Here is a 15714-nt window from a genome sequence, read left to right as displayed (position 1 = left end):
GTCAGAAAATTTACTGCTTTTAAAAAACTCAACAATTAAAAAAATAGGTCAACAAGACAAATAGAAACTCTTTGATATTCTACAGACTCTTTTTGATTTTCTTGTCCAAATTTGTCCAGCATTGGGCCAGTTGTTAGTATTGCATAAGTAGTAAATAATGGAAATACTATTTTTTTAAATTAAAATAAAGCATTCCTGAGTTTTTTCTACTTTGGAGAAAGTTGTTGGACTACATAGTTTTAAATAATTAATTAAATTGATGGGAACTGGTTTATTTACAGAATTAACCTGTTTGTTTTGATGGTGTTTGAACTTTAGCTCAGACACATTGAAAACAAATTGGAAGTAGCCCCTACGAATACAGCTGTGTTTGATTCTGTCACGGATACCAAGAAATCTTCTGCAAGTGCTACCAGGAAAATAAATAGAAAAGGTATGTATGAGGTTACTTCCAAAGATATAAATATATTAATTATTTGATGTTTTGTTTCAACTTAATTTCTTCTTATACTTCCATGTATTTCCTTGTTCCTTTGTCAGAGACTGTATGCTTCATCAGTATTTAGTTTTTTTTCTTTGGTACCAAGTAGTTATGAAGCAGCCTTGTATTCAGTGATTGTAGGTGATGTTTTCACCATCTTTTGATCAGGGACTTAGCGCCACTGCATCACCTTTGATAGTGAGTTTTCGTTTGTTGTTAGTGAGAATTTGATTTTGAGCCTTTAGGGTTATATATGTCTTTTTTCTTTTTTTCTTTTTTTTAAATTCACAGGTATATCAGTTTGAAATTTAGTTAGGATTTATATTATTTCTGTTGGGGTTTAAAATCAAAATTGGATTATCTGTCTTATAGAAACCATCATAAATTGACACAGTGTAAATATTTTCTTTGGTTACCTTTCATATATTTAATTCTGGGGTTCTATGATTAGTGGGATAAACCTGCAAGGTTAGTACTTTCCACCAAAACTGTGATTCTTTTTTATTAATCTGTGAGTCTGTTGTTTTTTATTTGATGCCTCTTTTTTTGAGTGAGAGCCTTTGACAAAAAGGAATTTTTTATGTAGAATTTTATTTTTCATTATTTGCTCAGAATACAGTCTTTCTCTATAGATTGAGTTACTGTAGTAATTTAACCTGAATTTTTTCCATCTACTTGTGTAATATCCAACTAGGGATTCCAGAAATAATAGATACCTAAGTTATTTTCTTAAATACTAGCCACATTCAGAGACAGTTGTATTTTATATCGTATGTTCTCATAGATTTCCTGTTTCTTCAGATGGTAGATACCTGGATGATTCTTGGGTTAATGCTCCAACCTCCAAATCTTCTAAATCACGGAAAGAGAAATCTCGTAGTCCTCTCAGAGTTACAACCCTGGAGAGTAATGTAAAGAAAATTAATCGTGTGGAGTTTCGTGAACCTTTGGTTTCTTACAGGTTGGTGTTTCTTTGTTTTGTTTTTGTTTTTTCTTATTTTTAAATTATTGAATAGAGTTAACCTGTAGTATTTATAGTAAGATTGTAGTTTATTTTCTCAGTTTTTCATAGCACTCTGGATCTAGTATTATTACCTTTTTCATTTTCCAAAAAGGTAAAGCAAAATCTTTTATATTATGAAATGCTGGCTTTCTGTTCTTTTACAGATTTAATATTTGGAGAGAAGAAGTAATATTTACTCCAGACCACTGCCATTGTAATAAATATATTTCCTACAAACGAACTATTCGGTTTCTTTTATCACCTCCTGTATGAAACATTGCCATATCTGTTTCTACTCGACTTCATCCCCCAGCTTATTTAACCCTTCCTCTTTACTTCCTCTGTTAGAACACTTTCATGTTGCATTATGTTTTGATTCCATATCTACCCATTACATTTGTTTATAAAGACTGTAAATCTGTCTTATTCTCAAAGCATTATCTTAATGCCTGTCATTTTACTAAGTATTCTATAAGTATTTTTCCAACATTTTATTATGAAAATTTTCGTATTTACAGAGAAGTTGAAAGAATTGTATAGTGAACACACTTATACATATTCAGTAAATACTTAATGAGTGAGTAACTGAAAGACCATGTGAAGTTACTTTACTTTTTTGTTTGTTTGTTTTTTGGTCAGTTCTCCTTCCCTTTATAAGACTGAAGCATTTTATGCTTCATTTTATTCTCTACATGTGCTAATTTTAGACCTGTGAATTGTTGCTGTCTAGGCAAGATAGTAAAAATAATTGAATTTAGTCTTGATCTCTACAGAGAGAAGCTATAGAACTCAGTTCTTAGCCCCCATCTTGTTTAATAATCAGCGACTCAGAATAGGGTCTATTATTTTTTGGGTCATGGAACCCAGTGAGAATCTGATGAAAGCTGTAGTCTATCTCTTTAGAAAAATGCACACACTCGTGCACTAACGATAGATACAAAATTATCATACTATACTATAGAGTCATGACTAAGAATTTTTGTGCTATTTAGAGTTTTATGTCTATACATGAAACATTTAGATCAGTACTATACGGTGGAATCATTAATGCGCACCACACATAAGTAATTTAAACATTTTTAGTAGTCACATACACACACACAAAGATGTTTTACATTCTTTATTTTTTATTTTAAATCTTTTAAATCTGGTATGTAATTTATATTACAGCACATCTCAGTTTGGACTAACCACATTCAAGTGCTCAGTTACATGTGGTGAATGTCTGCTCTTTCAGACCTTGCAGGTCCAGATGGTTGTCAGCTTTTATAATTTTGTTGGGTAGTTTTTCATGTATTCTTCCTACTGCTGACGCTTGTCTTCATTAACCTCCCTTTTGAGAAAGTGCTTCTGTTCCTAAAATATAACTTATTAGGATCATATATAAAATAAAAATAGTTTCTGAAGGAATACTTTTGCTAGTGTTTTTATGAATAGAGAATATGGACTTTGTGATATGTACTTTGGCTATGTCCAGTCGTCTTTGCTTATTTACTCTCGTGTTTCTAGATATGCTTTATGTAGTTTGAAGCTGCCAAAAAAATTGTCTGTGGTTCAGAGAGGTTTAACTTTACTAACCCCATTTATTTGGAGGAAAATATTTATTGTACTTCCACTTTATTTCTACTCCCAATCTATTTGTTAATTTGGTACATTATTTAGAAGTTATACATATGAAGTGCCAGAATTTGAGAACTTTTTTCCTAGTCCTTAAGATTTCATGGAGAAGTAAAATGTACATTTTGGTAATAGGTGTCAAGTGAATATCCAAAGTCAGATTGTAATCTTGTTTTCTGGGTTTTTTTTGCATATTTCTTATTTTATAATAGGCAGATTATGATTTAGATTATTTGTCATAATCTAAACTCTGATACACAGGAGGCATTGAGTCCTAATAGTAGCAATGATTATTTTGTTGTTTTTAACCTGCTGGAATTTCTGGGTTTTGGGGGTCATTAATGTTAGCTTAGAGTTCTTCATTCAGTTTGTATGACTGGTTTTTGTACTCTTTATTCAAAGCTTATTATTTTTTAATAATAGGGAAATCCATGGCACACCATCCAACATAAGTCCCAGCCATTTAGAGTCAAAGCATGTATATTGTGTGGATGTTAATGAAGAGAAGCCTGAGAGTGGGAACCGGATGATATGCAGTCGAGAAGATCGGAATATACATTGCTGTGATTTTGAGAGCTCCCAATCATCTGTCGTCAATGATACAGTTGTTAGGTTTTTAAATGATCGACCAACAATTGATGCATTGCAAAATTCTGAATGTTTGATTAAGATGGCACCTTCTGTGAGAAGTGATGAAGAAAAGCCTAATAGAGCAAAAGGACATGAGAACACTTTGAAGGCTTCTGTGTGTAACATGGGTCATGATGTTGATTCAAAAGTATTACGGTTAACTGACTCTTCTCCATCTTCTACTAGTACTTGTAATTCCCAAAGATTAGATATCCTAAAGCGGCGACAACATGATGCCAAACTGGAAAAACTCAAGGAGCGGATTAGGAAACAGTGGGAACACTCAGAAGAAACAAACAACCAGGGCCAGAATCTGGGTCATATTGACCATCCAGTAATGGTTGTTAATGTTGATAGCTCAGTGACGGCAAAAGTCAGGAAAGTGGCAACAGCACCACCTGCTCCAACATATAAAGGTTTGTAATCAGTCTTTGTATCTTTTTCTCTGTTCCTGCCTCCTTGTCTCCCTTTCTCCCTTGGATGTATTTGAGTAGAGGGGATCATCTTTAGAAGAGGGTGTGATTCTCAAATCAAATGCATAAAAAAATTAATTCGAGGTACATGTTAAAAATGCAGATTCTTGGATCCTACACTGGACCTAAATCAGAATTTCTGGAGATAGAGTCCAGCATTGGAATTTTTAACAAGTCCCTCAAGGTTCTTATAGTTTGAGAACCACTATATGAACATTTAATAAGTTGAACAAAAGAGAAAATAAAAATCAGTACAATTTTCAGAGAACTGAAAGAATATTGCTCTTATTCTGTCTTTATATTTGGATTGTCATTAGGAATTCTTTCAAAAGTAATATTTGAAAGATAATTCTGTCAGTGCCAGTTAACATTTGGTTAAAGAATATTTTGGCACTGACATTTTGATCCTGTTTTTGTTGTTTTGGCTGCATTGGGTCTTTGTTGCTACTCTCAGGCTTTCTCTAGTTGTGGCAAGCAGGGGCTACTCTTTGTTGTGGTGTACGGACCTCTCAGTGTGGTGGCTTCTCTTGTTGCAGAGCACAGGCTCTAGGTGTGTGGGCTTAAGTAGTTGCAGCATTCGGGCTCAGTAGTTGTGGCACGTGGGCTCTCGAGCGTAAGCTCAGTAGTTGTGGCGCACGGACTTAGTTCCTCCGAGGCATGTGGGATCTTCCTGGACCAGGGCTTGAAACCCCGTCCCCTGCGTTGGCAGTTGTATTCTTAACCACTGCGCCACAAAGGAAGTCCTTGATCCTGTTGTTATTTTAACCTTAGAGTTTTGACAGGAGTTTTCTCCATATTTAAGAAAACAATATTTAAATCAGATTTCCATTGAGAAGATGCTTTTCAGAGAGAATTTCTGTTTTTGGCCCAGCTCAAGTTTCTGTATATGGTGGTGTTTAGGAGTATGCATTTTTATGTTCCTGAAATTATTTTCACAAGGTCACCCATAAAAAAATTTTTAATTTTCACAACCTCACCCATTGATAAGGTTACTCTATATTAGACTTTTGTCTTAAAATTCCTGCCATTCTGGCCTTTCTTTTGTGACTGTTTTTTCAAGTTCAATTTTCAGTTTAGATAAATGTATGAAGATCAAAATATAGCCAAGATTTGTTTCTTCTGTTAATTTTAACAGAACAAATTTAACTATCTACAGTTTGAGCAATTACCAGTTTTTTGTGTTGTTTATTATGTTTTGCTAGTGATATTCATTGTGAACTAGATAAAAGATAGATAATTAGCATTTTATTCTGGATAATTTGTGATAAAATTGTGGGTAGTTCCCTTAATAAAATTCTTTCTTATCCTTCTAGTAGTTTGTGTACCATGTAGTTATTGTCCACACTGTTGACAGAGCAAATAGCAAATGGTGGGGTCCAAATGTTCTTGTTGGTTCTGAGATAGTGATTATCCAAAACTTTGGTTATATTTATATCAGACCCATTAAATACAGCTTGTACCTTTAAGGTTTGTTCATTCAAGAAGTCAAAATTCTGAAATTCCAAAAGTTACTCCATTAAGGCACAGTTAAGATGGTTGCTTTGAATCTATATTTAATTTAATAATTTATAAAAACCTAAAAATTAAAAAACAACCTTAAAGAACCAGAGCAAAAATATTTTATTTATTTATGTATTTATGTATGTATGTATTGGCTGTATTGGGTGTTCCTTGCTGCACATGGACTTTTTATAGTTGTGAAGAGCAGGGGCTACTCTTCGTTGTGGTGTGCGGGCTTCTCATTGTGGTGGCTTCTCTTGTGGAGTGCAGGCTCTGGGCATGCAGGCTGAGTTGTTGTGGCTCACAGGCTGTAGAGCACAGGCTCAGTAGTTGTGGCACATGGGCTTAGTTGCTCCTTGGCATGTGGGATCTTCCTGGACCAGGGAAAGAACCCATGTCCCCTGCATTGGCAAGTGGATTCTTAACCGCTGTGCCATCAGGAAAGTCCCCAGAGCGAAAATCTTAAGTATAACTTTCTTTGAGTTGTGACTGGATTTTGTATATTCCTTTTACTTACTAATTTTTAACACTTAGTTTTCATATTAAAATACACTATGAATGCAACCTTTGGGAGGCTAACTAATGAAATGTAGTATACATTTCAGAAATCATAACAGAATATGGTTTCCAGTGTCCTGAGCAATGAATTTATTTTTTCCAATAGTGAAGAACTGTTTTTCTGCCAGCTTTTTGTCAGTGTAAATTAAAAGCATCTTAATATACTGTATTCTAAAGTGACATTTTAATTTCATTTGTTCAAGTACATAAGAAGTTCACTTGGTTCACAATTCAAAACATGAAAAGGATATACATTGAAAAGCTCCATCACTCTTGTGCTCCAACCACCTGGTCCGCTTTCTGGAGGTTACTTGTGTTAACAATTTACGTATCATTCCAGAGATAATTTTCTCCTATACAAATGAGAGAGAGAGAGAGAGTGTGTGTGTGTGTTTTCTTTCTCTTTTTATACAGTTGTTCGCATACAAAACCCATTCTAAACTTTGTTTTTACATTTGCATGCATGTGTGCTTAAAATTTTAAGTAGTGAACACAATGGTGTTTATGTGATTCTGTCTTGCCTTATACTTAGTGGTTTGCATATCTCTTTCTGGTTTAAATGCCCAAGAAGGTTAAGAGCCTATATTGGTCATCTGTATTTTATTTAGAGCTTAGTACAGTTTCTTGGATACAAGTAAATACACAGTAAATTTTGTATTCTATTCAGTTAATTCAACTAGTAAGAAAAAATGTGCACAAAGAGAATGGAAATAAAAACTGGGGAACGGAAGGAGAAACTGATGTAGATATTGAAAGCTTCTTAAAGTTAACTTGTAAGGGAAGATGTAAATATAAAGAAAGGCTCCCATAGAAATAGATGTTTCCTGAAGAGGAGGGAAGAAAAATGATAGGGTTGAATGTGGAGAGATGGAATGAGGGTGAGAAATGTTGGGAGGGAGATAGCTTTACATGGAATTGTCATACTTTCTTGTTACAAATTGCAGTTTTCAATAGACTGAACACTATGTTTATAAACTTTTTCTTTATATAGCTATAGGCATAATTGTGTGTGCCCCATGCTACAGATGTCAGGTAAAATTAAGCTTATGTTATTGTTCCTAAGAGCTTAATAGATTATTTTCTATTAGACATGTAATTAATTTACCAGTACATTTTATCTAACACTTCTAAAGTGCTTTTACCAATTTTTCACCCCATTCTTTATATTGGTTTAATTTTACAAAATATTTAATGGCAATTCTTTGGTAAGTTGAGCCCATTTGAAAATATAAATTTTTTGCTACTCTGGTTATCATTCATATTCATTTATTTATTTAGCAAAATAACATTCCAGATTCATTATATTTCTTAAAGAGTAGTGATAAATTTGAAGTAGGAAATTAGAATGATAGTTTCTAGGAAATAGCACATGTGTAATGTTTGTTGAGAAATTGAACAGGTATGTTTTAAAGAACTGTTTTCCACACTTTGGTTGCATTTTACCTATGTAGACAGAAGCTTATCCATTTGTTCAGCCCTACGCAAAATCAGCGATTAATGCCTGTTTTCAAAGAAAAGAAGAATAAGTAGTGTTATCTCTCTCTTAATCTTGAGAAGGGTAGTTTGTATCTCTGATATCTGTAATTTATGATTGACATTCTTTTATCATTTAATTTAGTGCTTCTCCATTTCTAATCTTCTTGCACAAATATGTGTTGCTTTGTCTCACTGAAGCTTACTTTTTCTAAACAGTATTTGTTAACATATTATGTGGTAGCTAATGATACATTCCTCTTTTAAATGCTTATAAAACTGTTAGACATCATTAGTTATTAGGGATACACAAATTGAAACCACAGTGAGATACCATTTCATACCTACTAGGGTGGCTATAATAAAAAAGACAGACAATAACAAGTATTGGGGAGGATATGGAGAAATTGGAACCCTCATATTTTGCTGGTGAGAATGTAAAATAGTGCAGCTGCTTTAGAGAACAGTTTGGCAGTTCCTCAAAAAGTTCAACATAGAGTTGCCATATGACCCAGCAATTCCACTCCTAGGTATAATACCCAAGGGAATTGAAAATATAAATCCACACACGCACTTATGCATCAGTGTTTATAGCAACATTATTTATAATAGCCAAAAAGCAGAAACAACCCAAATGTTCATCAGCTGATGAATGGATAAACAAATGTTAGTTTATCTGTATAGTGGAATATCATTCAGCAATAAAAGAAATAAAGCTTCTATACATATTATAAGGTGGATGAACTTTGAAAACAAAATGCTAAGTGAGAAAAGCCAGACACAAAAGGCCACATATCGTGTGATTCTATTTATATGAAATGTCGGGAACAGACAAATCCATAAAGATAGAAAATAGATTAGTAGTTGCTAGGGAATAGGAGGAGTGGTGTGAGAGTGACTGCTAATGGGCACCGGGTTACTTTTCAGGGTGGTGAAATGCTCTGGAATTAGATAGTGGTGATGTATAACTTTCTGAATGTCCTAAAAACCAGGGCACTTTAAAAAAGTGAATTTTATAGTATATTAATTTTATCTCACTTAAAAAAGAATATAAAAAAACTTTTAATGCAACTTTGATAAGAATTTTCTGTATTGTTGGTTGTATATTAGGCTTCAATTCTTCAGAGACCAAGATTCGAACACCTGATGGGAAAGTGTGGCAGGAGGCTGAGTTTCAAAACATGAGTAGAGAACTGTATCGTGACTTAGCACTTCACTTTGCAGGTGAGAGTAGAGTGTTCCTAGGTTTTGAGCTTTTTATCATGCATACTGTCTAACTTGCAACATAAACATAAAATTGTCACCAAATTAAAGATATTTCCCTTTTCTAAGTGCATGGTATGCTAAAGTAGTGATAGTGTCAGTCATAAGGCTCTTTTAGCCTTTGGGCTCTGCTCCAGGGTTAAAATTAGCATACATAGCTGATGAGACAGAACACTGGGCTATTTTTAAACTAAGGGACTTTCTGAGTTGAGCTTGTCTGACTTGAAGGAAACTTTGAAGTTTCCTTACACTAGACCTCTGAGGTCTTTGAAACTTGGTCAGTAAATTGGCAGGCAGCAGATAAGAAGATACTAACATGAGGGCAAAATGAAGGAAGAAAAATGAACATTATAGGAAGGGAATAATGTTAGAGGACTGAAAATAGGAACTTATGGAAGATTGGAAGAGGAAAATAGGAAGGTCATACTCATATGTTACTGCTATTGAACACCTCCTATGATTTTGGGCAAGATGCTGCTGGCTACTTAGTCTTCTGAATGTTTTACGGTTTAGGAAATACAGGCTGAAAGAATAACTTTCCCAAGGTTGCATAGAGCAGTTAAGAATTGAAGCCAAGGTTCAAAACCAGTTCCGTTTGACTGTAAAGCCTGAGATTTTTCTAGTAAGCCCTAGTGGAGATGGTGCTAATAAATATTGTGGCATTAACTGTCCAGTCCAATTTTCCTACTTTTATTGTTGGAACACTATTTTCAGAATTTTTTCCTCATGTGGAGAGGAAGTATAATGGAATAATTAAGAGCAAAGATTTTGGAATCAGTTTACAAGGGATCAAATTCTGGCTCTGCCACTTATTAGCTGTTTATACTGTCTATGTTATATAACCTCTCTTCCTTGGTTTTCTCATCTGTAAAACAGAAATAATACCAATATACTTCATAGAACAGCGTCATTGTAGACTAGTGGAATGATATATGCCAAAAAACTCTTAAAGAGGTCTGCCAGTTATAGTCTGCCTTCTCTTTTGTTATGGTGAGTGAACTCTGCCTGTGCTCCTATCTTAAACAAACTTATGTACTTGTGTTTTAGATTCCATTTGCTCTTGTGTATTTAAGGACAGTACTTTCCTGATTTCTTTCTTTTGCATCATCAAGTTTTCCCTTTGTACGAGGTCGTGCCCATCAACATACTGATTGATAACTTGCTGTTATCTCGGCCATCATAAAAGAATCCCTCTTTTGGCCCTGCTCTTTTCAGCAACTGCCTTGTTTCTCTCCTTTTACTTACAGAAAAACTTCAAAAAGTTACCTTATCTTCATTGTCTCCAATTTTTCTCCTCCATTTTACTCTTGAAACCTTTCTGTTAGGTTTTTGCTCCTACTTCTCTGTGGACTGCTGTTATCAAGATCATCAATGACTTCTGCATTGCTAAATCCAGTGTTTAATTCTCATTTGTCATCCTATTTGATCTCTCAGCAACATTGAACATCACTGATCACTTCATCCTTGAAATTCTTCACTTGGCATCTATCTAGAATACCATAAGTGTTTAGTTTTCCTCCTAAGTCTAGCTGCTCCTTTTTAGTTTTTTTTTCCTGATCGACTCTGATCTCTGAACACTGGCATGCCCTGGTCCCAGTGCTTGGATCTGTGTTTCCCTTTTCTTTGTTTTTCTTTTCTTTTCTTTTCTTTATTTATTTGTTTATTTATTTTATTGGCTGTGTTGGGTCTTTTTTGCTGTGTGCAGGCTTTCTTTAGTTGTGGTGAATGGGGGCTACTCTTCGTTGTGGTGCACAGGCTCCTCATTACTGTAGCTTCTCTTGTTGTGGAGCACGGACTCTAGGCGCGTGGGCTTCAGTAGTTGCAGCACATGGGCTCAATAGTTGTGGCTCATGGGCTCTAGAGTGCAGGCTCAATAGTTGTGGCGCACTGGCTTAGTTGTTCCGTGGCACGTGGGATCTTCCTGCAGCAGAGATCGAACCCGTGTCCCCTGCATTGGCAGGCGGATTCTTATCCACTGTGCCACCTAGGAAGCCCCTCTTTTTCTTTTCTCTTCTTTTCTCCTCCACCCCTTTGTTTTTCTTTTTTTGTTTTAAAAATTTTTTGTTTATCTATGTACAAACGACACAAGCTCATCTAGTGTCAGGACTTTAAATATGCTCCGTTGCTGATGATTCCCAATTTATGTCTGGCCAGACTGCTCTGAAGTCAGATTGATATCCAGCTGCTAACTTTGCACCTCTCTCTGGATGTACAATAGATTTCTTAAGCTTAATATATCCAAAAATGGAGCTAGCTAACTAACTAAATGGGGTCATGGTACACCCCTTAAACTTATTCCTCTGGTAGTCTCTCCATCTTAGTTAATCTTATTTTTCTAATTATTCAGGTCCCAAATCTTGAGTCATCCTTGGTCACTCTATTTCTCTCATACCTTATATCTAATATTGTCTGAAATACATCTGAAATATAACCACTTTTCCCTACCACCTAGGTCCAAGCCATTCACTGTCAGTCTCTTGGCTGGATTAGTGAAGTAGTTTGCTTGCTTGCTTGCTTCTTCTTTCTTTTTCTTTCTTTCTTTCTTTCTTTTTAAAGAAATAAATTTATTTATTTATTTATTTTTTGGCTGCATTGGGTCTTCGTTGCTACACACGAGCTTTCTCTAGTTGTGGTGAGCAGGGGCTACTCTTCATCATGGTCTGTGGTCTCCTCATTACGGTGACTTCTCTTGTTGCAGAGCATGGGCTCTAGGCACATGGGCTTCAGTAGTTGTGGCACATGGGCTCAGTAGTTGTGGCTCACGGGCTCTAGAGCACAGGCTCAATAGTTGTGGCACACGGGCTTAGTTGCTCCATGGCATGTGATATCTTCCTGGGGCAAGGATAGAACCTGTGTCCCCTGCATTGGCAGGCAGATTCTTAACCACTGTGCCACCTAGGAAGTCCTGCAGTAGCTTTCTAACTGGTTACCCTGCTTCTGCCCTTCTTCTAATGAGTCTGTTTTCATCACAGCTGTGAGAGTAAGCTTGTTAAAGTTTGATTTAGATCATATCACTCCTTTGCTCAAAAATTTCATTTCTCATCTTATTCTTGAATGGAACCTAAAGTTCTTATAATGACCTATAAAGCCCTACCTGATCTTGCCCTCAGTTATGTCTCTTAACCCTATTTCTTACTACTCTTCTCTTTGTTCACTTCATTCACACCAGCTTCTTTGCTGTTTCTTAGACACTGAATATGCTCCTATGTCAGGGCCTTTGACTCACACTAACTTCTTTGCCCAGAATGCAGAGCTCTATATGTAAAGACATTTATCCAAATCTGTGATTGAGATTAATTTTCAAATTTATATGTCCAGTCAGTTTATTTCCCCAGATTGGAATTTAAAAATTAATGAGTAGTAATTTGTGTGTGTGTGTGTGTGTGTGTGTGTGAGAGAGAGAGAGAGAGAGAGAAATACCTTGACATATTTTACTAGCATAAAGATAGAAGGGCCTAATTTAGGAATATTGAGTACTTTATAAAGTTTTATTCTAGAAGGTCATGAATATCTCAGTTAAGTAGGAATTTTTAAATGAAATAGGAATCTGTGAAAATGCTCATCCTGAGAGTCTATAAATGCTATGATCTAGCTTGGAAATCATTACTGTTGTAGCTTCTTCCAGTTTGTGAAAGCGAGGTGAATGTCTCAAGAGTTTCCTGAAAAAAATAACAAAGAATTGGAACCCAGCAGTGGAGTAATGGTAATCTCTAGACCTTTCTGTAAGAGGACTTGGCATTGTATCTTTTGGGTCAGAGAAATAGCATCAGTGAAGGTTTCTCTCTCCCTGCCTGAATCATATACTTTATATAGATTTTTCATGTTGGTGGGAGGATGAGTGGGTAGGTAGCAATCATTATAATATTTACTATAAGTGTTTCTGCTTTTCAGATGATCGCTCTATGAAAGAAAAACCTGCTGAAAAAAGTAAAGAGAAGAAAGTGGTTAAGCCAGTACGAAAAGTCCAAAAGGTAGCACAATTACCAGGTCCAGAATGCAAAACAGGTTGGTATTCTCCATAGCAGGCCCATCCTAAAATTACATATTAGTGAAGTGGTATCTACATGGAAATAAATGTTCTCATTATTTGACACATAAAAATTCAGTATATTTTATGTATCATTATTTTGTATATGTGTGTTTTATTGAGGTATAAGTGACGTAGAGTAAGTTGTATATATTTAGAATGTATAGTTTGATAAATCTTTATGTATACTCATGAAACCACATATTCACCATGATACTGAACAATGCCCCCCTCCACAATTTTTTTCTATCATTATTTTTAATAGAAATTAACCAGATTAAAGGCAATGATTTTTATGTAGTGAATTTTTATATACAAAGGGATGGTTTATGGCTGTCATACGTTCCTTCACTTATTCTCACAAGAAAAGTCTGGCAGTCCATGGTAGTAGTGGTCAGGCTTGACTCTGAATAAATCAAGATGGGGGAGAAGGAGAATTCCCTAGTTCCATAGTGATTAACATTTAAGGTGTGATCCAGGTTGCCTGGATTTATAACCTGGCTCTGTCATGTCTAGCTTTGTTCCTTTGGTAAATAAGTTAATTTTGGTGTCCTTTGGTTTCCCTATATGTAAATGGGAAAGCAGTAGTTATTTCTCTCCTAGGTTGTTGTGAGAACTAAAATAGTTAATACCAAAAGTACTCAGTATAGTACCTGACACACGATAAGCACTCAATTGTTAGGTGAAATTCCACTACTACTAAATATTATTATTTTTGGCTGTACTGAAAATGGCTATTTAGTGTGTCATATTTAAGTCAATGAGTAATTTAGGTTGAGAGAGTGGAGAAATTTGAGAACTTGTCACTTTCAGTTTGGAGACATTCAAACATCCATTCATTATGGAAGTATTTTTGAGCACTTGCTATATGTGAGGCACCAGGGTATTCTAAGCTTAGGCAATACAGTGGTAAGGAGGATGCACAGAGCCTTTGCCCTCCTGGAACTTATACACTTGTCAGGAAAGGAGTGTATATGTAGTTACAATAAACAGTAATGAATGTAGAATAGGGAGCATACAAAGTCTTATGAGAACATGGAACAGGAGTGATGGGGCACTGGTTTCTGACCAGGTGCTTGTTTTTCTGGTCATAGACTAATCAAAAGAGTGGCGAATAACTTACTTTGTAACACTCATTGTTAACTGTCGATGTCATACAAGAATGACCCTGGCTGTATACAAATTAAAAATAAAATTTTATAGGAACATCAATTATCTAGATGTAAACTAAACTAGTTGTTACATTAAAAAAATATAACAAAATATTTTTCATGTGATATTTTTCATGTGATATTAGTTGTCAGGGGCATAGTTTGAAATGAAGCACTGGGACCACCATTACTTATAAATACTGATCTTGGATTGTATTTATCTAGTTTTGTTTTTGGTGGTTAATTCCCCATGTGTGTACTGTGGTAGTGACCAAGACAGAGAGTCATTAAACTGTGTTAAAGCTGTATTAAGAGTTTATCCGTAGCGAAAGTCCTGTTTTTCTACCAATGACTACATGAGACTATTCCAGAAAGCCAGAATTTAGAAATAACCACCCAGCATATTTGGAAGTCAACATTTATAAATAACTACCCAGTATATTAACGGTTGCTTGCTCTTGATTCAGAAAATTAAGATGAAATTGAAGAGAAGCCTGTTCTCTCATTTTGCTTAAGAATATGAAGTTTCGTATAAATAGATTGAGTAATAGACTTAAAACCTTTTAAATGTTTTAGATAGACTGTTTTTTTTTTTTTTTTAGATAGACTGTTTAAGGTTAATAACAAGGTACCAAAACATTTCCAAAGTAAGTAGCACATATTTATAATTCATGTTTTACGATAATAGATGTTTTCATTAAAGGTATACTTCCATTTAAACTTTTAAATGAAACTCTAAATGGTACTTTTTAAAATTATAAATACAATAAAATAGTATCACAGAAAGCTTGGAAAATAGAAGAAAAACAGATAAAAACCACTGCCCTTACTTAAACAAAGTACTAATATTAATATTTTGTGTATTTCCTTACAGTAATTTAAAAATCTGTAGTAGGTGTTTGTAGCCATTGTATCCATAGAATTTTATCTTTTTCTCTTAGTATCTTACAAGAACATTTCTGTTATTCCTTATGGAAATTGAAATTTGAAACAGCCACACAGTACTCCTTCTAATAGAAACATAGTTTAACTATCTACCATTCAATATTTAGGTTACTTCTGATATCATAAAAAATTATGCAGTGAACATTTTCATTTATTTTTTTCTTTCAATAGGATACATTTCTGTTACTTGGATTATTTGATCAAGGGAAATGAGCACTGTGACATATAATACTAAGTTTTTTTTTTTAAAAAGAAACTATATCCGTTGATATTTTAACATACATGGTATATATAAGTAGATTGATATTTATTGTAATTTTACCGGCTTTGGCTATGAATATAAAAGTATTTTTTTCTAATTTAATTAGGTTCAAAGTGCTACTTCATTATTTTTATTTCCATTACTTTTCTTACATTGCTTTGCATTTAAACACTTTTACATATTTATTTCTGTTTTTAAAATAGTTTCTATTTTGTAAATGGTCTTTCATGTCATTTTTTGCTTTTTAAGTTAGTCTATTTTGAAATAATGGTCTACTTTTAATTTTTTTACAATCTGAAACTAATAAATGAAAATTTTTTTCTCTTGGTAA

The 15714-nt window shown here is 34.4% G+C and overlaps 1 protein-coding gene across 6 annotated transcripts in view; it reads left to right on the top strand.

Annotated features, from left to right (window-relative positions):
• CEP350 (centrosomal protein 350) overlaps window positions 1-15714 on the top strand; it is a 147509-nt gene that overhangs the window by 28022 nt on the left and 103773 nt on the right. For 4 of the 6 annotated variants that reach the window (XM_057726103.1, XM_057726101.1, XM_057726099.1 and 1 more), the window contains exons 4-8: window positions 319-433; window positions 1283-1442; window positions 3525-4147; window positions 8846-8959; window positions 12890-13003. In XM_057726103.1, the coding sequence (XP_057582086.1) occupies window positions 319-433; window positions 1283-1442; window positions 3525-4147; window positions 8846-8959; window positions 12890-13003 (1126 nt within the window). Of the gene's footprint in view, window positions 1-318; window positions 434-1282; window positions 1443-3524; window positions 4148-8845; window positions 8960-9893; window positions 9989-12889; window positions 13004-15714 lie in introns of those variants that run through there. The other 2 variants (XM_057726102.1, XM_057726104.1) reach the window with 2 other exon arrangements.

This window comes from Hippopotamus amphibius, chromosome 3 (assembly GCF_030028045.1).
Source record: "Hippopotamus amphibius kiboko isolate mHipAmp2 chromosome 3, mHipAmp2.hap2, whole genome shotgun sequence".
Lineage (NCBI taxonomy): Eukaryota > Metazoa > Chordata > Mammalia > Artiodactyla > Hippopotamidae > Hippopotamus > Hippopotamus amphibius.
Note: the sequence above shows the minus strand (reverse complement) of the source record. Positions and strands in the feature narration are given on the sequence as shown.